General features: G+C 45.8%; 1 protein-coding gene across 10 annotated transcripts in view; it reads left to right on the top strand.

Moving 5' to 3' along the window:
• Positions 1-24,956, top strand: part of LOC116496971 (voltage-dependent N-type calcium channel subunit alpha-1B-like) — a 280,195-nt gene that overhangs the window by 106,825 nt on the left and 148,414 nt on the right. For all 10 annotated transcript variants that reach the window (XM_032200418.1, XM_032200421.1, XM_032200416.1 and 7 more), the window contains exons 6-7: positions 1,371-1,558; positions 23,927-24,030. In XM_032200418.1, coding sequence (XP_032056309.1) covers positions 1,371-1,558; positions 23,927-24,030 — 292 coding nt within the window. The remainder of the gene's footprint in view (positions 1-1,370; positions 1,559-23,926; positions 24,031-24,956) is intronic.

Below are 24,956 nucleotides of genomic sequence, written 5' to 3'. Positions count from 1 at the left end.
AACAAAAGGCCAAACAGAGAGAAAACTGGATCCTTTGTTAAGGCACGCTCACGAACGGTCTGCAAGAGCCAGATTTGATATTTTCTTTGTGCAGCCCTGTCTCACCAAGCCCTTACGAAAGCCTGTGGTGACCCATATGGGAGCTGGGGAGAGATGCCCTGCTTTAAGGTGTTGAGTCAACAGGAAAATGTCGCACACACACACGTCCTGCAGCCAGTGACGGTCTTGTTTTCCTCCTGCAGGCTTTGCTCTATGGAATGATTACTCCTAATTATTGTTAGCGCTGATTTTGTTTCCCCCCTGGTGAATTTGATTTTGTGGAGTTTGTTGCTCCATTACCATAACATGTCACTTTTAAAACCATTTAATATTTCCAGAATTGCATCTCTGTGTAAATAGGAACATTGCTTAGTATATTTATTTGCTTTAGAAAAATAAAGTGCTGGGTTTTCCAACTGCTCTCTGTTGGTGCTCACGATGTCTCTGGAGGGCTGCAATGCGTCACAGCTGGCCCTGGAAGACATGGGCCACTCTTTTGGCCATCTCTGGAGGTCCTTAACCACAACAGACTTTTTCTTCCTTGCTTCCCTGGGTCTGTGGAGTGACCCCTGCTGCAGTCAAGCTGGTAGCAGGATGCTTCCTCTGCCAGCATTGCCCTTTGGGCAGAAACACAAAGCTTACAGTGGGGCTGGAGCTGTTGGTCCAGCTCAGGGGCTGCTGTGGTGGTACTGCCTTGTAATGCAGCCAGAGGCTCCCCGTGCGGCTGTGGTCCAGTGTCTGGACAGCTCTGGGGCCATCTGCAAGCAGCTCTTGTGTAAGGCACGAGTGCAGAACCTGCCCTTGTGTTATAATGTTATAGTGCCAATATTTAGCACTTTAATACACCTTTATGCAGCATAGCTGTGTCTCAGTGTCTCTTTGTTTGCACCATTCCCATGCCTTTGTTTTTACTTTACTGTGCTTTTCGTGTGTGTGTGTGTGTGTTTTTCTCATTTGTGGCACTAACAGTCGTGGTTTAGAGATGGAACTCGATAGGTCAGGTTGGACAAGCTGATCTTGAAAGTCTTTTCCAACCCATGTTGTCATGGCTCTGAGATTCTACACATGACATGGCTGAAGAATTAATTGCAAATCGTGAGCACTTTGGGGTTAGCTCTGCTCCACCCTGCCGTTAAACTGCCGCCTTATAGCACGGCAGGATTTACATGTAAATGCTCACGAGTGTAACAGCTTTTACATGCCCAGAGTGGCACAAGGAAGCCTGCAATACAACCCGGTCTCATGTGATGGCACAAGGAGGACACGGCAGCACCAGCTGCCTTGCCTGGCTTTGGTCGGTGACTTTTTCTCCCCTCTGCTCTCCTCTGCAGGCGACGAGGTGGGAGATTTTCCTTGCGGAGAGGAGCCCCCTGCCAGGCAGTGTGAGGTTGGGACGACCTGCAGGGAGTACTGGCAAGGGCCCAACTACGGCATCACCAACTTCGACAACATCCTCTTTGCTGTGCTCACCGTCTTCCAGTGCATCACCATGGAGGGATGGACCGACATCCTCTACAATGTGAGTCTGCTGATGGGGCTGGGCTGTACGACTGTGGGGGTGCTGGTGTACAGCTTGCACTAGTTTAAGAATGGTTTGCAGGACAAAGAAGTCAGTTTATGCTTTTTTTTTTTTTTTTTTTTTTCTTATTGATTAGCAGCTGAAGGTTTCCTCTCTCAGTTGGGTCCAGCCTTTGTGATAGGCTGTGTAATCTGCAGCAATGAACGGTGAGGGCTGGATTTTTGCATAGAGATTCGGTACTAATTTTGACAACATCAGTACAATTTTGCAAAGCCCTATCCATCACCTTCATGCCTGGCATGACCCTGGCTAAAGAGAAGATACGCCAGGCTGAATTGTGTCAGTAGGGCCTCTGCTGCCTCCACCTCTGCCAGCCAGAACCATGACTGTTGCAACCACTTAAGGTCAAAACCTCTTGGTCAGTTTTATTGCTCTCCTTCTTAAAAAAGTGGAACAACCCCACACAAACAACTGAATGGCTTTGTATTTCTGGTAGTGTAATACTGTCGCTTGTGTCTGTAATTTATACTTAGGCTTTTGAGGTGTCCTGTACTGAGGCAAGCTCCTAATCCTTGCCTTCTTTGTGGGCCAGGAGGTGATTTACACAGGCTGGGAATAGATCCCTCCGGCTGGTTTCCAGTGACTGTATCCTATTTTCTTGTGAAGTGTGCCCAGCCTCTCTTTGGGAGTCAGCAGGTACTTATGTGCCTGTCGCAGATCTGTTGTCCGCAGCTTCATGCTTTGCTTGGATCTTCCCATATTTCCAGTATTTCCACAGTGGGTGTAACAGGTTGGGGGATGGTCTGTCTGGTTTGTACTCTCATTTTCTGTGGTAGTAAAGGGCTTTGTCGAGTCCAGGGGCATGAAGGAGAGAGCACTTTCCAACTCACTTTAGGAATGATGATAATTTAGCAATGATGATGATTTAGCAATGTATGCCTACAGCAGCTGCTGCTTTCTGTTGACTGTATGGGGACAGGCGGTGAGACAGCTATGTGTGGAAGATCTGAATTACCCCACCCTGTCTTAGACAAAAGTGCTAATGTGGAAAAATAACTGGAGTAGGCATTAATAGATCATTTCAGTGTCTGGTAGGACGACAAAATATTCAGTCTACTACATTATAGACTCTGGACCCATGCTGGGCTCGTTTGCAGACCTTCCTGTGAGGGTTTCTGTAGCAACAGGAGAGTATTATTAATATCAACCACAGTAAATTGCAAGGTACAACTCTGCTGTGTTTGAAGCCAATATATCTGATTTATTACCTTTACCGTTTGTTGCTCAGTTCCTTCATTTCTTCCAAGTCTTTGCCTTAGAGTGATCTCAAGAAGGGCTCATTTCCCCATTGCATGCCCTCCCCTTGCCCTGAAACTTCATCACACAACCGGTTTCTCCTACTCTCATTCAACAATCCCACTGCCTCCTTCTACTGCCAACTGTTGTAAGAAAAGCCCATTAGCATCCTGGCTGGAATTGATTAATCAATATGTGGTGTATTAGATCATCTTCTTCCAAACTGCCTTTTGTACCATACGCCAAAAAAAAAAAAAAAAAAAAAAAAAAAAAAGGCGAGAGAGAGAGAGCTTAGTATTGGGATATTGATTTTGGGGGTTGCTTTGAAAATTATTATAGTATCATTTTAGATGTCCATTAATCTAATTGGAAACAGATGCCTGGATGAGATGCAGTACATATTTGCTGTACAATGCCAGGCATTGTACAGCTCTTGCCTCAGACCCCGGGTTAGGTTGTAATGGTTGGTGGGTTCACATCTCTGATAGATATGAGGATCTCTGGGTGGTCTTGCAGGGTGGAGGATGAGCAGTGTGTGTAGTGTTACTGGGCCACTTGGCAGGCTGCACACAGCCGACACCAGCAGCCAGCTCTGCCCCCTTCTTTGGCCCTCCCCTCCACGCTGTCACCCTGTCCTGTGCTGCTCTGCTTGCTGAAGAGCTGGCTGTGCTTTTGCAGGTTAGCAGCCAAGAAAAGGTGTGGGTGGAGAGAAGATCCACTTTGTACAGTCCTTAACTTTTTCACGGCTTCAGTCATCTGCTGTTTTCTGGCTGCTTGGCTTTTATCTTGGTTTATTCTGTGCCCACTCTAGGTTTGTCAAATGTAAAAATGAAACAAAAGCCCAAAGCTTGCTGCAGCAATGACTGCAAGCCTGGTATGGCGAGTGTCTGTGGATGCAGAGGTGGCAGCAGTGCAAAGTCCAGTCCTTCCAGCACTGCTCAGCCCTGCATGTGCTTGTCAGTAATGCTGTTGGAATTAGCTGGCTTCCTACGGGACCCATACTGGATTATCATAAGATGTTGCCATTTGCATTCAGAAAAATTTTGCAGAGATTAAGTGAATTTTCCTGCTAGCCTCAGCCTCTGGTCTCCTTAAGGAAACCTGCATTCCCCAGGTGTCAGAACTGAGCTATGAACCTACTTTCAATGTGTTGCTTAAGATTTGCAAAAGGCAGTGGGACTGCAAGATGCAGTCTATGTAAACTGTGACTATGCATTAATAAGGAGAAAAGCTGGTGTTTCTTGTCCTGCTAACTAGACACCTGACTACATCCTCCTCAGGCTCAGCCTTAACCCAGCCATTGTATGACCACTGCCACAGGCTGGGCTTGCTTGGCTGGGGTAGGTTTGTGGCCTTATTTTTGCAAGCCCTTTCCCTTCCTGCTGTTAAAGCAGATGGCCCTGCACGGGGTCCATTCTTAGAGCTGAAATCCCTTCGATGCCAAGCAGTCTAGGACTGAGACCCATTATGGGGAAGTTGAGGTTACAGACTGCTTCCTTAATGGGCCATTCATTTCCTTCTGCAAAACAGTGATAGATTGATGGCCCTGCATCAATGGGGCTTTGCTGTTGCTCCTCTTTTCCTGCTGTGACCTTTTATGTGGGGTGCTAAGAGCAGCTAGGTTTTTTTTTCTTTGCAGTCATGATGGCTGGGGTCGGTCGCAGGGTGAGACATGCTTCACCAGTACTGCAGTAACTTAACCAAGGGACAGAGCTGGCTCTGTCCTGAAAGCAGCTCTGAGACAGAAAAATAAGCCTGCTAGATGCTGGCTCTGTGGTGGCAACAGGCAAGCTGAGGAGTTCTGTGTAAACTGATGCTCACAAAAGAGGGAGCTTGGGCTTGAGTTGGATGGTTTGGCTCAGGTTTTTCCAAAGGTTCCAGTGGGAGGTTCTTTGCGAGGACTATTTAGTCATTTCCAAAGGATTGAGATGACTTCACAGGTGGTACAGATACAGCCTTCATGCAGATTTAGAGAAAAATACCATCAAAGGCAAGGCTTTGCAGTAAGTAATCTACCTCGTGAATATTCGCTCCTTCTCCTGTGATAAATCGAGGAATTAGGAGGTCAGGGAGAATACTAGTTCACAAATCTCAGCCCAATTTTTCCTTGCTGATCCACTGTTTAGACTTTCATGGAGTTTCAGTTTAATTGGGGCTAATGAAAGCTTTCTAGCAAGCCTTTATCTGGAAGGTGATTTATGCTCGAAGCAAAAAGACTGAATCATCAATCAGGTGAAATGCTTTGAGAATAAGCTGGGGAAAACTCGCTCCTGAATCAGCAGTGCAATAGCATCAGAGCAATATCTCCAAATAAGCACTTCTGTGAGCTGCAGACTTGTCAGCTGTGGCCTGTTTCTACTCAAAAAGGTCCAAGGAGCAACAGGTGATTTAGGGAAGCTGCTGTGTCCTGAGGACAGGAGACAAGGAAGCACCTTTTCTCTTGCAAATGAAGTGCATTCTAGGCTTTCAGAATGATCTGGAAATACATTAAAACAGAATAAATTATTATTATTTTTCTCCACAGTGAGAAGACTAAATGTCACAGTCTGGTGTTGAAAACAGTGGTGTTTTTTTTTTTTTTTTTTTTTTTTTTTTTTTTTTTTTTTTTTGTGGTGTAGTCCAGTGCAGGCAGATCAGAGATCCCTGAAGAGGATCTGCTCAGGCAGAGCATCTTCTGGATTGGGAAATTAGGGAAAGTCTGCCTAGAGCACCAGTCCCTGTGGGCAGCAATGCTGTTCAAGTACGAGGTGCTCTGGAGTAGCAACCCCTTTTATTTTTACTTTTTTTGGTGCAACTGGGACTAGTTTAGTCCCACAGCAGTCTAGAGACAGGTGTGCCTCTCAGCAACATGGAGCAGCCCAGCTCCTGCACCTGGCTGATGCATCCCACTTTGGTGGTGCTGATATGGGGCTCTGCATACCTCTGCTGCTCGGGATAGGCCCTTCCCATGGTAAGTAAAGCTCACCTAGAGCATCACACTAGGGCTGGGAGTGATGTAAAACAGCAGGGGTTGTAGTGTCTGCTTCACTTGTGCCTCAGAGCACCGTTATTGTGATAAGTAGTAATTGGTGAGCGGACTGTCTCTTGGGACTGTTATGTAAATGTTTTAATTAGTGCTCATAAAGTTCTTTAATATGCTAACTATTACCACGCTGCACTTGTTCTCATGCTGTAAGCATAGCTGTCGATGTTGGCACTGCTGAGGAAGGAGAACACCTCCAGTGATGGCTTCCAAGTTGCTGGCAAACCAAGGTGCAGGGATAAGGTAAAGAAAACCAAAGCTAAGTACTGGGGACACGTATGGAGGTGGGATAAAATAATGTACATGGTCAGCAAGAGAAAATGTGGTGCCCCTGGCATGCGAGCCCTTTAAAACCAGGGCAGATAAAGCTCTCAAGAAGATTCTGCTTGAGGCAAATCTGTCCCAACCTTCCTCCACACATAGTTCTCTAATTAAATAATGGTATTTTGGATCATTTTGATTGTGCTTAGCATTTGTGAATGGTCATGATTCTTCTCTTGCATACTGCTGATATAGGCTCTGTTAGGAGGTATACAATTTTTAAAGAGATAATAGTGTAATTCCTGGTTTTCTCTCTATAGCAATGATTCTCAGCTTTTGCCATGCAAGGACCTTGCGTCCATCATAAGACGCTCTCTTCCCTTTGATCCCGGTTACTGTGGGAACCTCACCTTGTTTAACAAAGTGAGAAAACCTAGGAAGTCTTGTGCCTGCCTACAAACTCCCCCACATAAAACGTTGCTTTACTACCCTATGTAACAGCATCAATTACTCTACTGAGCCTGTAACTGGATGTGAGAGAGACATTGGTAACCTTAAATGGGATAGCTACACCAGACATAACACCGTAGCTGTGGTTAGCTGGGGCTCAATGCTTTCTGTTATATACTCAGGGGTTTAGGAACGTTTTTGAGCTCTGCTCTGTGGTCGTTACACAGCCAGCCCTGCTCACGCTACCCATACGTACCCCTCTGTGGGTGCAGTCGTGCCTTCGCAGTGAAGGTGTGGGTTGAGTTTCCAAGGAGCTGAGGAGCGTGGTTTGGAGCTTTGTGGTCCCAACTCTCCTACAGAAAATCATGGGTCAGACCTCAAGCTGGTAGAAGTCTTGATGTTGACTTTCAAAGAGCTGGGTTTTCACCTTTTATCTTTCCTCTGCAGGAGCTCAAAGATACATGGTGGAATTTGCTTTGCAAAATAGGGACTCCTTGCAGGAAAGGAAAAATGTCAAAGAGTACACTCACTCTCTTTTGATCTTAATGGCAAGAGATTTTCCTGTTTCTTCTATTTCCTACTGTCAAATATTAGTGTCCAGTGGGTATTTCAAGACTGTGGACTGGGCCTAACCTAATATGCTTGTAAGTAGGAATGAGCAGTTCAAATAAAATGTAAGTTTACCCTAAATTGGATCCCAACTAGAACTATACCCTCACTGAATTTAGAATAGCTCATGATTCACTTGGTATTTTTCATTCTCTTTTGTGTCTTTCAATTTCCTGATTCCTATAAAGATACAGAAAGGGAAGGTCAGGATGTAATTATTGTTCTACCTCCAGCCCAACCATAGGTGGTGGATGTGTTGGAAATGTAGAGGTTGAAGGGTATCTATTTTACCCAAATATCATAAAGCAGCATCCCCTCACCTTGGAGACTTGGTGCTAAGGTTCCTCTTGGCTTGTTGCCTGCTTGTGAAATTCTTCCTGGCCTGGAGAGCCCCTGCACTTTCAGGCACCCCTTAAACCTGTCAGTTAAGGCTTACAAGTGGCTTTTTGCTGGCCATTCGCTCACGATTGTGGTTTCCTGTGAGGTTATGCACTTGCCTTTGCTAATGCGTGACTGTCGTGCCTGCTTTGGTGTAGCAGCAAGTGCAACAGCAAACCCTGTGGGACTCAGTGGAGGTGGCTTTGAAACTGCTCCTCTCTCCTAAATCACCTAATGTGCTGCTGGCTGTTAGCAGTGACCTGCAGCCAGTCTACAAAGCACAAATCTGTAATAGCTAGATACTGAGCTGGATGAGGATAAATGAGGCTTTGTTTACGGTGCTGTTTGTGCGTCCTGGGGCTGGCAGCCTGCTCTGGCTGAGGGGGTTTGTGATGGTTCAGCCTCCTGTGCTCATGCTTTGTGTGTGTGCATCAGCTCTTCTTGTTCTGAATTAACGTTTCAAGGGATAAAACTGTTTAGCCAGCAAAAGCATGGCCAGCCAGGAAAAGGAAAAAATATTGGTTAAAACGCTTTCTTTATGTTTTCAGCAGGAAGATTAAGGATAAAGGAAGGTTTTGTTTTGCCATGTTGAATCATACAGCACCTTTCTGATGAGGTTTCTTTTTCATTCTGCACTCAGTGTTGTGTCTGAGGGGCAAGATCTGCTCTGCCTAAATCTGGGGTGCCAGGACCTGGGGCTAGAAAAAGCAGTGCCCCCAAAGCCAAAGAGCTTGGCTTTAGCACCCGCACCACAGCAACACGACCACAGTGCAGCATTAAAAAAGGATGCTCTGCCTTTACTTTGGCTTTCTGAAATGGGTTGCATGAACTGAAATGCTGTCTGTGAATGCAGCATTTGCCTAAAAGCTGGAATGTGAGTGCAGGGAGTACGTATGGATATGGCATAAAACTCCCTATAGCACTGTCTTGGGGACAGATCGCCTCTGGGACTTGGTGTTTTCCAGTGCTAAACTTCTACCATCCCTGTGAAGTTGCTCTGGGAAATGTGCTGAGGGCCGAGGGAGATGCCCAGGTCCAAGCAGTGGTGGGAGAGCTGGCAGTGCACATGTAACATGTGCTGGAGTCAGGCACTGAATGGATGTGGGAGCTGAGCTCCTGTGCCAAGCTTAGGTGCTGTGTGGATGTGCTCATGCTCTTTTCCTCCCTGCAGCCTCACAGAGAAGGGAAAATCCCCTAATGTTGTTAGTGTTAAATTGTATTTACTATTCAGTTAGGATGACTGTAATCTGCTAATAAGAGTCAGCCATTTTCTATGTGCTCACAAGGGTGATGGATAACTCCCAGCCTCTCACTGCTGCTGTGGGGGAAGTGTTGATTTCTGGTGCTTTGGTATAACCGATCACTGGCAGGAATATTTGGCAGCAATGGCAGGATGAGGAGCAGCGAGCCAAGAGTCTGGCAGCAGCTCTGAGCGCAGGATTGGTGCAATAGTGAAATAGCTGGGAGAGAAGAAGGGAGAAAGCCTTTCTTGTTCCCTACTGCTCAGTGGGGGCTGCAGATTGGTGCTGGTGCTGGAAGTCTGCTAGAGGTGGGAACCTACCTAGGAATGACCAAGCCCATGTAAGAAAGGTACAGAGCAGAGCAGCTAAGCCTTTAATTCAAGCACAAAACCATGCTGGAAGTTCTGGCTGCAGTTTTGCCATGTGTGAAACTCATCCTGATGGAAGGGGCAGGTGGTCAGGGCATTGTCCGTGCCCCATTTATACCTCTTCTGGGGTCTTGGGTGGGTCGGTGTGTAAGACCTTCTTCCCACTGGTTATAGAGGTCTGGGTTTCACCCATGCTTCCTGCTCGACTTAAGCCTGTTCCATCCTCATTGTGTAGTTGCAATATACACGTATGTTTGATTTGAGTAGTGGGGAGGATTGTTATTGTGTAGGAAAATGAATCTTTTAGGTCAATGTTCATTCATTTAGATTGTTATCATCATTTGATTGCGACAGTCACATAGTCCTCAGCATCTTTCCCAGATTTCAAAAATTCTTTTATAAACAGAACCGCCTACTGTTTGTGTCCTGCTGCCAAGCAGAAACCTAACAGCAATGTGAAAATAACTAAACTTCTTCATGTCTTAAAACCCTCCATGAACTCCATGTCCAAACCATCCCAAGCATCTTGCTCATGAGCAGAAGGTGGATTGGGTTTCTCCCTTGCATTTCCCCCAGAGCAAGATCCAACACCATGTTTTGGGGTAGCATGTTTGTTACTAAAGAGACCTAGTTGGATGCGTATAATATATAGCAGTATAATAAATTGGTGTGTTCATCAGCAGGCTTGTAGCTCAGCTGAAAATCCTGCAGAGAGCACAGAATGAGCAGCACAACCTTTACCTGCTCAGTTGAATTTCTCTGCTGGCTCCTGAGATGAACCTTTGTGGTAGATGGAGGAATCTGCACGCCTGGTGGGTCCTTAGGGGATGATGACCTGTCTGTACAACAGACTTCTGCTCTCAGTTCTGCCTTGGCTGATATCCATTTATTCATGCTTTCCTCCCCCTCCCACTAGATTTTGGAGGGCTGTAGGGCCTGTTTGCCAAAGGGCTGAAGACCCAGATCTTTCAGAGATGTAGTATTACTGTATGGCGTGCTTTGCATGCTTCCTCATCCAAAAAGTTTTGTTTAAATTCAAAGTTATTATAATAGAAAACGGGGAGATTGTCTAAGGCTAGAATGGCTTTGAAATGTCTAGATGCCAAGACAGGTTTGATGTATTTCTCTGACCGTGCCCAGGTCTCCATCTGTCTGGAAAAACAGACTGTCTGACCCCATGCCACATGGAAGTTCTCTCTAAGGCTAAAAGGATTGGACATTTCAGCCCTGATTCAGCAGATTACCCTGCTCAGAAAACCACTTGAACAAATGTGTAAAGTAGAGAAAAGGTTTAAGTGCCTCACTGAATTTTCAGCATTTTCTTTAACGTCTCAATGAAGATATGTTCTAAATGACTGTGGGGCAGCCACCCCCAGGCTTTAATGGGAGACGTTTAACATACAGAGCAGGAGAGTGACATACATCATACAAACTTAAAGAGCCCTTTCAACAGAGCAATTGCTCTCTGAAAAGAAATGAAAATCTCTCCAAACAACAGCTTAATCATCTGTGCTTGCCAAGAAGTGAAAACTCCAGCTGAAGAAATTCACTTGCAGCTTGACAACATTACAGCAGCGAGGGTACAAGCAGCTCTCTTACATGCCCAACAATTGGTTTCCAACAAAGGGAAATAAAGGCAGCTGGGTGCTTTCAGAAGCATGCCAGCCTGTTTATGCCATGGCTGATACATCTGTGGTTGAAGTAGAAGAGAATAACAGAACACTTCTTTAAAAGAAGAAAAAGGAGGAAAAAAAAAAAAAAAAAGTGGGGACTTTTTTGCTCCTGTAGACCCTACGGCAACTCAAAATTATCTGCAGCTAGGTGCTACTGCAGAAGAGGCTGGATGTGCACGGGCTTCAGGAGAATGTGTCTTTGTTCTTTGACCTGCAGACAACATGCTCTGGGGCACAGGAGATGAACAGAAGCAGCCCCAAGCCAGGCTGCAGTAATGGGTCCAACGTTGGTGTCCTGGGGTCATGGTGTTGTCTCCAGGCAGCTTGGCAGTGGGATGAGCAGGATACTCAGTGTGTGGGTGCAAGAGAGGCTGGAGGTGCTAGGCAGAGAAAACTGCACAAATGGTGAGTTTGGGGCTTTTTCCTGCGTTGTGTCAGTGGTAGAGAGGCAGGGAACAGCCTGTTGCTCTGGGCAACCTATTGGCATGTTTCACAAGGGTGCTGCAACCAGGTGCAAGCCGAAGCTGCTCTTTGGCAGAAGGTGTCATCGTTCTCCTTTGCCTTCCTTCAATTGAGAGATGCCAGCCTCCCTCCTCCTTTTTCCTCCAACAGATAACATTCCCAGGGCTATAGGGACTTTGAAGTGGGATTTTCATCCAGATGCTTTTTCCAACAACATTGTGCCAAAGTCCAGCAAACACTCTGCAGCTCTCTTTCAGGAGGAAATTGCCCAGTAAGTGTGGAAAGCAACATGTTCATGAAACAAGAGAAACTCTACATCCACCTTACCTGGTGTCCAGATGTGGTGGTTTTACCGTGCTAGGCAGCTAAACACCACAACCGCTCTCTCACTCCCCCTCCTCAGATGAGGAGGGGAAGAAGTAAAGTAAAGAACAACTCACAGCTTGAGATAAGGATAATTTGCTTTCCCTGCTGCTGCAGGGAAAGTTAACATCCCAGCCAGACCCAGTACACCAGACTGAATAGTCATGGGCAAGTGAGAGTGTCTGCATGGGTATAGCCCATTGAATTGGCTGTTATGCTGCCATTTAGCAGGATTGAACCGGTTATCATTTAGCTGGATTAAAAACATATGCTTATTTGTTTCCCAACAGAGAAGCAGGTAAATTTGGAGCAATTATGCCATGCAGGGCTTGTGGTGCCGTAGCCAGGCATTGAGCTCACTGGCCAGAGGTCGGTCAGCTCCTCACAGGACCAAGGAGTAATTATTGGGACAGCCTAAAGTGTGGCGAGACCTTCTGGCAGAGACTAGGCTTGCACAGCTGCTCTATACGGCATGGGAGGAAGCCAAGACCAAAAAAAATAAAAGGATATTTCCAGCTTTCTTGACAAGATGCTTCCCAGCAGGACAGGTGTAAGCATTTGAACTCATCTGGCTTTTAATAAGTTGTCTGCTGATCAACACGACCAAAACGCTGGGCATGTGTTCGTTTTAGGGTTGATTTGTTTATGAGCATGGTCTGTGGCAAAATCTTTGTCTGGTTGGCCCATGAGTGCCCCTCCCAGTGAACACTGTTGGAATATGGAGAACAGCTTTGGGCTGGTTTCATAATTTTCTGCATATTTAATGAATTTATACCATAGTAAATAATTTCACACTTAAGATTTGGAATCTCACAGTTTTCATTCAAATATGGAACAATCTGTCAAGTCTCATGGTTAAGAAAATATATATATTCTTCCTTTAGCAGACAATCCTTCCCTTTTTACAGTCTACATAAAACCTTGTAAAACATCTTTAGGTGGAGAAGAAAGGATCTTCACCAGCTATCACTTTTTTTTTTTTTTTTGTCTGAAACAGGAAAAAGGTGGTGATAAAACAGGTTTGGATTCCTGCCCTGAGCAGTAGGGTTTGTATTAACAAAGAACTCTTGGACTTGAAGATTTTGCTGTGTTTTGAAGTTTGTGTGGCCAAACTCTCAGCTCTAGCTCTTTCTGTGGGCTGTAGAGAGATCAAGTACATTTTTTGCTTATAATGGACTAGAGGAGAAGCTGTACAGCTAAAGGTATTCTCATTAGAAGACAAAATGAGAAGGTGGCCTGACCCAAATAGATCCATGCTCTGCACAAACCCAATTCTCTGCTGAGGAATGTACATGTACAATAGTCTATTGTTCATATTTTATGCAATAGAATCAAGAATTTAATTCATTTAAACAGTTTTCTGGTATTGAAAATTTCTTGGGAAGGTTTTGCCTGAGATGTTTGGAGGGAAAATCAGTGCTTGAGGTATATAGACTTTATTCTTCCAGGAAGATTCTAGATCTACATTGACGACGACAAGCAAGCCTGTACACTATTCTGAGGACTGTCATTATGTGCAGTGATTTTGGGGCATTGATCCACAATTTCCCATGGTTATTGTCAGAAAATGATTGAGTATTGGTTTCTTTGTTAAGTGTTCTGGGAATCAGTCCGTGTGACCAGCTCTGTCCTGCTGACTTAGGGGTACAGGCCACAGGGGCTGCTGAGTGGGAGGGAAAGCTTATTCTGCATCAACTCACCACACCAACAAAAATTCGTATTGTGGTCTGAATGGATCTTTATCTTTATGTAAATATTGCACATATCCTTGAGCAACTAGACTCTAAACATGCATGTCATGTCTGTGCATGCATAATTGTGTGCATTCTGCCCTCCTTGTGACTTTGAGAGTGCTTTTTGGATCAAATTTGGCTATTTGATGAAAGATAGAAAGTACCTGAAGCCTTGATGGTTGGTTTCTCAGCAGAAGAAAAAGCTTCAAGGGAACCCTGGATTTATTCTGAGAGTAACTTTACTTATGCATGAGTCTTTTCAAGCAATGAGTGACATACAAAGCACTCTTGCTTTCCAAGAATCCCCAACTCAAAAGCAGTGCCTGTTTTCCAAGGAGCAGCCACTCCTCAAACTCTCCCCAGCCGAACTCCAGCAGCCTCGGTGCTCTCCTTCTGTGGGCACCTGGTGACACAAGGCCTCCTCCTTCCCAGAAAGCAGGACTTGGCTGTGTGCTCAGAGAAAAGACTTGAAGACAATGATGTGAGGCTTCTGCGGTGCTAGTTTTAATAGTAGATTGCTCTGAAGTTTTGCTGGAAGAATTTACTGCCCATTAGCATTTCTGTTTGAGTCACGTGTAGGTGAAACTATTTGAATTACTTGATTTTTACCAATAATTTGCATTTAAACTTACAGAGAATATTGAGTGCAGGTGGGGAAAGTTTGTTATTTGCTAGACATTGCTTTTGAGGGCTTTGAGATAAATGGGTCTGGCTTGGTGCAGATTCCCCATGATAGTTCTGGGCTGACCATGGATCATTGGCGATGGGTCTGGTCTGCTGTCGCAGCTACGGACCCACAGCCAAATGGGAGCTGCAGGATTTGGAGGTGGCAAGTAGCCTGTGAGCTGCATTTGGGTGACTCTGGTTACAGCTTCAGACATCCTGGGCTCTGTTCATCGTTGTGCTGCTAGCTTGCTGTGTGACCATGAAGAAGATGCTCACACACGTAAAATGCATGTTCCTGACAAGTTCTGTGCTGTGACAGCCTAGGGTGGTTCACAGGGTAGTTGGTTGCATGACTGCTAGGGTAGAGCTTTGTCCTGGGTACTCCACCACAGGTCTGACCTTCCTTAGTACAAACACAGATTGCCTGTTTCCAATGGGAGCTGCTTAGACCTAGTTTACATTCATCATTAAAGTCCAAAGATTTATTTATTTTATTAAAAAAAAAAAAAAAAGAGAGAGAGAGATTAGTAAAAGTAAGTGGGTAGAGTCCCTTGGCCTGTCTGTAATTTCTGACAGTGAATGAGGCTTTCACAGCACTGGGCAGGCAGGCACACTCATGAATAAAGCAACCAAGTGAGTCCACACTATCAGAGGATAGAATGAATTTTTTATCAAGAAATCCTGTTAGCATATTTATGTATTGATTTATTGGTGCCATAAGCCTTCAGATCAAGGCATAAACCATCAACATTTTTGCTTTTTCAATCTCTCCATCTCTGTGCGCCTTTAGAAAGGGTAGGGGGAGAAACAAAGAGAAGAATTTGGCTGCTATTTTAATTTGGTTGAATTAACATTATTACCACATGCAACAACTGTACTTAGTACATGCTTGTATGTGGCTAGCAATATCCTAGCAAAATTTAAATGCTGCAAGCTTTGAGGATTTTACCAATGGTCATCTTCTGTTATATGAGTTGATTTTGTGCATTTGGATGCTTTCCTCTGAAAGCCCAGTTCCTGGAATTATGTGCTTGAGAGAATCATAACTCACTTCCTCTCTCTTTGGGACATTTTAGCTCTCGTAATTGGAAAGAAAAGCTAGAAAATTTGAATCCTAAAGCATCGAAACCCAAAGGGCTAATTGTCTGTTGGTATGCTTCCACAACAACCTCCAAAGGGATCCTTTAACTTTAACACCCCAAGCTTGTTACAGGTTTGGCTGGGCTCTTGGGCCAAGAGGACAAGAGCTAATGCCAGGCCTGGTGTCTCAACATGGCTGGTGCTGCCAATGCTTTTAAATTCTGTAGTTGAGGCTGATTCTGTGTGGTTTCACACCATGAGCAGTTTGACTTTGTATGCAGGTTTTGAATTATTCTGGATTTTATTTTGATTCTAGTAGTGAATAACTGTTCTGCTCCTCTAAATATCGGGTGACTGCAGTGCTGGATGCAAAACCCCCTTTTAGGGGGCAGAAGGATGATCTCCATTTCAAACCAACATTGTTTTTAGTGCTGTGAGACTCAGAGGAGTTGTGGATATATTTTTTTTTTTTTTTCTGATGCCTGTTTGGGCACCAGGAGTTATGGATTGATCCAAGCAGTGGTGATAGGCTTTGAACAAGGTGGGTTGTTGTTTTCTCAAAACAGTTTGGTGGGATGACCCATATCCTGAAGGGAAAAACAGTAGAATAACTCAAACATCTTCTGTGAAGAAGAAGATATTCACAGAAACGCTGATTTGGGTGTAAATCTGCCAAGAGTTTCGAGCACCTCTTTCCAGAGAGTTCATTTTGAGCAGACAACGTATTCAGGATTTGATTGGTTTTGGCCAATGTTAAATGTAAAAAGAGCAGGTGGGCAGTGGGCTCTTTACATGGTTTTCTTGCAACTGCTGACCCTCAGGACAACAGCTATCCCATCCCAAAGGGCCCCCCAGAAAACATGTCCTCTGCCCCCAAAATCCAAGACCCACGTGGGAGCTGCTGTAGAGGCACAGAAGGCACAGTTGGAATGTGGTAGAGGAGGAGGCTGGCAGATCCTCCAACCTTTGGTTGTTAGCTGGACCTCAGATGGACTTTAGGGCTTCCTGAGGTCCTGTCCAGCCCAGGGCACACATGGAGCCCTCCAGCTAGGGAGTTTGCTTCAAAACACATATAAGTGGACAAAACCACCAGTGTTAATTCCTGACTCCAGATTTCTCTGCAGCTTGTTGGCCAGGGGCTCTTGCATTTTTGAATCACTTCCTCTACATGCAGGGGCACCTGGATGGACCTGATCCCACGGATCCCAAACAGAGAGATGCTCAGGAAGATCATCTGAATCCCAGTCCAACTCTGTCTCAGCGTATGCAGCATGTGCAGGAGTGTGATTTGGGCTGACCACTAATTTCATTAACCAGCCCATTTTAGTTTTCTCCTTCACACAGATGAGCACACCAGGCAGGTGCTCTGTCATCTGCCTCCTGTGGGTAGTACAACCCCTGAGCATCAATCGGACGTGCACCTCTCTGCCAATTTAATTTTGCTCAGAAGGGTCAATCGCCAGCACTCCCTGGCTGTTGTGTCCCTGCAGAGCTAAATACCAGATGCTCTCTGCAAATGGACCGTAACATCTGAAAGTCAGTAACTAAAGTTAGTGGGCTGACGTTGTGCCAAGATTGAATTTAAGCAGAAACTATCAAAAAAAAAAGTACACGACTGTTTTGCAGATTCTGATATTTTATATGATAAACCAGAAAATGGGGTCAGAACTTCAGGTAGTTTTCTCTCCTGGGTCTCCTACTAGTCTACTGGGAAATGTGGAAGCAGCTTTCCTCTCACCTTCCTGTGACCCAATTTCACCTTCTGTAAAGCTGGGGATAGAAATAAAGTTGTCCTCAGTGCAGGGTTTGTTGGTATTTCAGGGTGAAAAGAGATGTACAAGATTTAAAAGATGAAAGCCTTTTCAAAAATTTTATTTTTTTCCTTCTGTTTTCATTTGATGCAGAGAGATAGGGAAGGGAAGGTAGGAAAAAAGGGAGAAAAATAAATGTTTGAAAATAAATTAATCTTAATAACTTTTCTGATAAATAAGTACATGGAATAGAGGGAAAAATATTTCAAAGCTCTGCTGAAAGAGATGAGGCCATGTTCGCTTCTTCCTAGTCCCCTAAACTTATTTCTGAGGGTTGTAGTATTTTAAGAAGTGTTCTGTGACCATCTTTGTTGAAAATGGAATGATGTTGAACGTGGAATACAATAAAGCTATTTCATATCCTGCTAGGTTTTAGGCTTGAGGGTTGTTATTGGTGTGTGTTTTTATTTTTTTTATTTTTTTATTATTCATTTGTTTTGTTTTGTTTTTAGGTTCTAAACCAAATCTCTCATGTTCTGGTGAATGGATGGGTCTGCAGTTGATTAGGCTGGATTTTGGTGCAGACCTGTTATCTCTAAAGATTTCAGTTGAACGCGGCCTGGACTTTCCACCAGGGATTCCAGTTAAAAATATAGTTTAAATAATAATGAATATTTTTTGCCTTGAGTAGACAAAGCTTATGCTTTCCCACAGGTGTGTATTCAAGGACTTCAGATGAGTTAGATTTGGAGTAGGACTTGTTAAGTTCACATGAAGCCTACATACCTCACTGTCCATCCGTGAAAGCACTTTTTTCTTTCTGTAACTGAATACTGATGCTTTGGGATGTTATAGTAATGTGGGCCATGAAGCAACCTAGAGAAGTAACCACATTAAACCTGATTTGAGTCTGTGACGATGTTGTAAATAGACTGGGTAGTCATGAATTCCACAGATTGAACTAAGAAAAGCCTTTCACAGCAAATTTGGGTTTGCTGCCTTAATGCCGTCTTGTCCAAGGTCTTACTCTGCTGAAGAGCTCAGCAGGTGTAATTTGGTGCCTGGAGAAAATGTGCTGGATAGAGCAGGGCTCCATGTGCTGATTGTACATGCTTTACGTGGTTTTGATTCCGCTTTGTTCCTGGAAATTTCTGTGTTCACCTAATCCTAAGAATGGAAACAGATAGAAATAAATCAAACATAAAGTGTTGCTAATTAACAGAAGCTGTGAAGAGAGAATTGTGAAAAATCAGATGAAAGGTAAATAAGGTTCATCTGTCAAAGACAGCTGAGAGTTTTCCTCTATGCTAAATAACTTATTTAAGGGAAGATTGCACTTTAATTGCCCCGTATATGTCAGGCACTGGTTAAATTAAAGAGTGAACTTTAGGCGTACTACATGTTTTGATTAAAATCATAGTAAATAGTTAAGGTCTGCGTTGTTTCAGCTTGGCTGTATCTGTCAAATTAGATCCCTTCTTATCGAACCCTGCTCTGGAAACATTTCCAAGGTTTGTATGTTAGTCTGCTAATTGCTTGTTTTTAGTATCGACAGAGAATATGCTGAAAGATGGGACAGAACAAAGACTTCCTTGGAGATGTGGGGCAATTACTTCAGGGTTGTGAATCTTGCCCAAAGAGGCTGAAAAAAGAAAGGTGTAAACAGCGGAATGGCTCCATGTTTTCCATGTTTAGAAAAGGGTGGTGGTCTGCTTTTTTTTTTTTTTTTTTTTTTTTTTTTTTTAAGTGGAGTCATTCTAAGGGTAAATGGGTTTCTAGCAGCTCTCAAGCTGGTTTATGTAGCCAGGGAACCCTAGCTGGAAGTCTGCAGGCAGGACCAACCCGCACTTTGTTCTGGGTCTGCCATCCAGGGTGGTGCTGGTGAATGGATGATGGTCTGTGATGGTCTGTGATTTTCTGCCTCTGTAGACACTGCCATTAAGGTCTCATTTAAAGTCACAAAGCCAACAGATGAATACCTGTGACAGCATTTTGGCTGCCTTCAGGCACTGTCAGAGGGACTTGGTGAAGGCTGTGCAGCTCCTCTCTTAAGTGCTGCCTCCAGAGGTGCCTCCACGTGCAGCAGAGGCAGAAGGGCGTTCATCTCCAAGCCATGAAGCTTTGCAGCATTTCCTTAGCTCTGGCTGCGAGCAGGGAGTGCTCTTGCATTGTGGTGGCTGCACTCAAGGAAGTGCAGGCACTGAAGGGAGGATGCCACGGAGGGCTGGGCTCTGCTGCGTGGGTGGTAGGAGGCAGCTGGCCTGTAGTGACATCCCAACCTGCAGTGGCTTCCTCAGTGCAAGTCCAAGTCATTAGGAGGTTTGTATAATCAATTAATTATAAGCTTACAATAAGGTCAGTGCGTTCCCATGAGGATCTTTGGTGACCGAGTTGGGCTGGTGGAGAATGTGTGGACATCCCTGAGCTCTCTTTCCCTCTCAGCACAGGTATAAAGGGGCTGCAAGTGGAGACAGTGATGATTCGGGGAGAGAGGCAATTAGAATGACTGTATTTTGATTAGAAACTGGAAAATGAGAAGCTGAAAAGTGAGAATTTTTTGCTTAGGTTCACTGTAGCATGACGGTCTACAAATAGGGTATTCAAAGTCCCTGTCTTATGCCACCAGGCATTTTCCTATGGCAAAGGTCTTTGTTGTTCTGCTGCTTTTGTGTTGCCCAAGAGGATTTAATCAGGTACAGCAGCATTTAATAGCTTATTTGAAGAGGTTGTTATTTAAACATGCGCTATCATTGCTTGGCATGTGCTGAATGGGGCTGTGGGCAGTGCAAAGCGGTGGCAGGTCTTCTGCTCACACCAGCTCCAAGGAGCTGTCAGCTCCAGATTGCAGATCCCTTGGGACTCAGGTTCACCCCTGGGCTTTAGTGTTCGATTTGCTGGCTGCTGGGAGGTGGCACAAAAGCCTGGCTGTGTGGGAATCCCCCATCCGCCTCCCACGTGAAATACGGATTTAGGTTCTGTTGTAGAAGCTGGAGGAGTGTGGGAACGTGTGGGCAGCTGTGCTGTCTGCTTAGAGAAAAGAGGGGGATAGGATTTGGGGGATTATTCTTTGTTTGACTTGCTCTAATTTTCAGTCTGTAAATCTTCAGAAACCTCAGGTTTGCCACCCGCAGTAACTTGCCTGTTCACAAGGCTGCGTGTAAACCAAATTTCACTTAATGCACGTTCATCGTTTTGGGATTCCAGAACCAGGAGCTCATCACTGATGCAAACAGTGATTAAGCAACCCTGGTAGGAACCACACAGACTTGCTTTCCTTGGGGCTGTGGGTCCCTTTCTACAGAGGCTGTCGTGTTTTCCCACTTCTGGTGGGAGCCGTGCTGGCAAGGAAGCTCTGCAGTGTTTACATGCTGCTTCCCCTGCCCGAGCACATCTGCTCCCTCTGATCAGCCCCCCACGGAGTCTGGATTAGGCTGCAAGGCCGATGGGCTGTGAGGGCCCTGGTGATGCCCCAGCCACAGGGAGCAGAGAGCTGGATTTAGGAAGGGTCCCTGGAGAGCTGGTGGTGCGCTACCAGGATGGCTGAGCAGGGAGGGCTTTGCTGACCTGTGCTGGCTGGAGAAGTCCCGTCCTATGGTGGTGACGGGCTGGGGCTGGCTGGGACAGAGCTGCTGCAGCAGCAAGAAGCTCCAGCAACATTAAAAACCCCTTCAGGGCAGCCAAACACAGGGTTTTGCCTCCCTGCCTGTCCCAGAGACGGGGTCATGGCCAGGGCTGCAGACAGGAAGCCAAAAGGTAACACACAAACATTTCTGCTCTCTGCAGCACATTGCAAGCAGCAGTAGGCTGCTTTCAAGTTGGTTGCTTCAAAACATACCTTTAAATGAATTAATAATTAGATGCAGCTGCCATCTTGTTAGCATAATGAAGCAGTGGCTGAACTGCTCTCTGTGTCTGGGAGACAAAGCGAGCTTTAGCACCGGCCTTCCTCTGCTGTTGGACAGGCTGCACGGGGCTCCTCGTGCTTTGCTGGAGCACACTCTGTTTCCTTTGGCTTTATTGGGAGCTCAGGGCATTAATCTCCTTGTGTGACAGAAACCTTTTAGCTTCTGCATTTGTTACAGGTGACAGTATTCACCCGTTTATCTGCACAGATAGCCAGCCATAGTGTTGCTGCTCAGGGATGTTGTTGGAGTGCTCGGTGCTGCGTGAAGGAGAGGAGAGAGCCCCCAGGAGGCTAAAGCCAAGGTTGTCCTGGGGCATCCTGCTGTGCCCTGGGCCATCCTGCTGCGTGGTGCAGCTGGGCTTGTTGGGAAGAGCACTGCAGTGGGTGGACAGTTTTTATGGGCTACGGATGCAGAACAAACAGATCTCTGGGTCTTGGCTTTCACTGTGACCCCAAATTATCTCTGAGACTTCCTGTGCCTCAGTTTCCCCCTATGCAGCCTGTGTCCTGTGGGAGTCTGATTTTGCCAAGTTTAATGGACACAAACTGCTTGGAGCCTGTGCCCGGGGTGCTCCTGGAGCAAGCCTTCAGCTCGCTTTGGGCACTGCTCAGGTGGTGCTTGTGAAGAGCCCTGTGGCTGCTATCAGCAGGTGAGCAGCGAGGGAGCTCTCCTGTGAGCCCTGCTGTTTCCCCATGTAAATCTGGTGCATCATTAGAAGTGTTTTGTTTCTGCTTTTTCCCTGGTGGCTTAGACCTGTGGCTAGGATCAAATGGCACTGACAGTCAGCCAGGCATTACTCCGGTGAAGTATTTCAGCTGGAACATAAAAATTGATTTGATCTCTCGGCTCATCCTGCTTAATGAGCAAGCCTTGAGCTGGGCCCTAGCTTGAGCCCTGGTTGCTCTGCACGGGGAAGTGCCTGCAGGACTTTTCCTGGAGGAGAAGAGTTTGGTTTTCCTGGCAGCTCCCAGCTTTGATTCATGAAAGCACCTCACCATGGCAGAGCAGCTGCTGCAAACTCTGCTTGGGTTCAAGTGTGTTTGGGAGCACTGGGAAAGATGCTGCATGTCCGTAAAGGCTCTGCTTTCTCGGGACAGGTTTTCTGCTCACCTTTGTGCCCAGTGTTTTGTCTTCTGGCTTGTCCTGGGTCCCTGTGTGAGACAGGACCAGCAGAGCAAGGCCCTGCCCTGCCCTGAGCATAAGGCAGTCTAGCAAGCACTCAGAGGAGGGCGGTTAATTAGTCGTATTTCAGCACATTTCATTTTAAGGGCTTTGATCGTGGCATGGAATTGTGGATCTGTCGCCAAGTTTGGGCTTCAAATGAATAAATAAATGATAAACGATCATTTGGCAGCAGTGAACCTACTGCACTCTCTTTGCATGTTTATGTGGTTTCCCTTCTCCCATCTGTTCCCTTCCTCCAGCTCTTCCTTTTGGGTTTTCCAGCCCCCCTTGCCTGGCTGATGGCAGTTCCCAGCCTCGCTGAATTGGGAGCGTTTGCTCCAGCCACTAGCAAGAGCGCTGCCACCTTGGTCACCAGAATGAGAATCGGTGCTGGGGTGCGATGGCAAGTGTTGGTAAAGGCATATTAAAATCCCTAAAATGAGATAACGGATGGGACAGAGTTTTCCTGTCCTTCTGCTCTCATTTTCCCAGCCTGTTTTCTCTTCAAATTCATTTGTCTGTCACACGGTGGTGTCACACGCGTCCCTTTCGGAGGGATGGTAGGTGGCTGGGTTAGTTAGTCCCTGTTCCTCCCGGTGAGTCACTGATCAACTGACACGGATATTTCTGAAGATTGTAGCTATTTGGAGAACTGCTTGTCGTTCGTGTGATCTGGAGAAGGTTCCCCAGGAAGGATTTGTGCAGATATGTACCATATTAAAAACAACTCGGAAGGTATTGGCTTGCATTGGTGTCCTAAGTGCTATTACCTGCAGAAAGTGCTGTGACATCGGTCACCCAGGTCACAGGTGGCTTGTGCAGAGACACTTTGAGATGGCATTGAGCACACCCGGCTGGAATAAGCCGTTCCTCTTTCAGTGGCTCTTTTGGTCAGCAAAAGTTCACTTGCAAATATGATAGGGGATAGTGGCTAAAAAGCACCATGGATAACAAAGAAAAGGCACCGACATCAGATAGAATGATTGCATTTTCTGCAAGGTGATGTTTGTGAGAGCTTCTCTGTGGGCTCCACCATCTCAGGACTGTCAGCTCTGGGCCCGTGTTATAGTCTACCCGCTGCAGGCGGAGGGAGGAGAGCAGGAATGTCTTCGGGTCTTTTCTCTTCCCCTTCCCCCTCCCTTACACCTGACGTCAGATTCTCAAGTTGCTGCATTCTTCACTCGCAAGAAAAGAATCTGCATTTTTTCTCTTGGCTCCGGTAAATGGCCATGTGGCATTTTACTTTTCAGCAGTTCCTTAAAGAGCTCCCTTGTGGTTGATGAATGCAGAAACTTTGTCATAAACTAAAACACCCTTCCCTCCCCTTAATCTAGGCTGCTGCTTACTCAGGGAGCCTCAGATGGGGTTTTGATGACAGAATTCCTAAGTGCTGAGCAAGCAGATGTGGGATTGCAGCCGCTCTGAGGACGCCTCGGTTTCTTGCAGACTTCTTGTCTTCTCCTGTGCCGTGTGCGTGCACAGATTCTGGGCACGGCGCCACGCAGCCCGGATTAGGGGAAGGCTGTGGTTCCCTCCCGTCCTTGTGTGCCTCAGTTCGGATGTAAATACGGCACTGATGCTCAGCACATGGCAGCTCACAGCTCGGGGGAGGGAGGGAGGAGGCTGGTGCAAAAGGCCTACACAGAGGTGGGTCATTTGAAGTCATATTTTGTCCCCCCCCCTGGAATTAGAGATGAGGTCTTTGTGCTGGAGCTGATGACAAATTGTGGGGTGGGTGGTGGGACAGTCAGCTTGGTTTGTTAGGTCTTTTGCTGGTGGTTAAATCTTACCAAATTTACATCATAACTGACCAGTACATTGATGGTAGATGGCCCCAAGGAAATCTGAGGGGAATCAGCAGTGCCCTCTGCCCTGCACGTTATGCTGTGGTGCTCCTGAGCCTGATTAATATTTGTTTTTCTCTCTCCCCTTCTCTTGATTTCCAGACAAATGATGCTGCAGGAAATACCTGGAACTGGCTTTACTTCATCCCTCTCATCATCATTGGCTCTTTCTTCATGCTCAACTTGGTGCTGGGCGTCCTGTCAGGGTAAGACACCAATGACTTGCTTGTCTCCACCTGGACGTGAGAAGGGAAGGCGTGTTTGTGGGTTTTAGCTCTGTGGAGAGGATGGAGGTGACAAAGAGAAGCCGAAGTGATACATTGCACTGTACATCGCCCCTCTTCACATGCTTCCTACCCTGTCCTTCCCTTGCTGTGGGCTATTCCTATAAGAATGCAGAGCTATAGGGCATGGGATAGGCTAAATTGAGATGATATGAATCCAGACAGAAGGTAAGCAAATTTCTCTAATTATATTGGCTCCGGCCTGTAGAGCCACCACTTACTCTTGTGTTGCCTTAAAAATCAAAGTGCTCATAATGGATTTGGTCTAGCTGTGCAGCATGGGGAAATTTGACGCTCCGACAAAAGGCAATTAAAAGATCTCGGCTTCATTTATTTATTTATTTTTAAATCTCTAGCCGTTGAAGCCAATGTCTGGAGTTTGGGGACGTACCGGTCTCTTGATGTTCAAAGCCCGGGGGTCAGCCAAGGATTCAGCGTTTGCTGGATATGAGTTCTGGGTTTGGGCCATTGTAGAGATGGAGCTGCCAAGTTTGAAGCCTAGCTGGAACGCCCCCAGCGTCTGTGGAAATTTGATCTACATTTAACAATCTGACTCATCTTAATGGTTTGTGAGCTCTTAGACTTTGGCACCTCATTTTGCACACAATTTCTTCCTTGCCCATCCAGGTGATCTCAGTTATACGGATCTATAAAAATCTAGATTTATTTCTGGCTCTTGGCAGCTGGGGAAGAGAGAAAAGAGTTAACGTTGTTGACTGGTAAATGCCTTCCAGTGTTGCACGCTCGCTCTTTAAGTTACTAGAGAAAGAAAAGTGTTTTCCAAAGATGAGATTCATGCTCAGTGTTGTTATTTTGTTTGGGATCCTCCTCCTCAGAGCATGAGCTGG

Source organism: Aythya fuligula, chromosome 19 (genome assembly GCF_009819795.1).
Source record: "Aythya fuligula isolate bAytFul2 chromosome 19, bAytFul2.pri, whole genome shotgun sequence".
NCBI lineage: Eukaryota > Metazoa > Chordata > Aves > Anseriformes > Anatidae > Aythya > Aythya fuligula.
The sequence above is the reverse complement of the archived record's forward strand: the minus strand, read 5'-3'. Positions and strand labels throughout refer to the sequence as shown.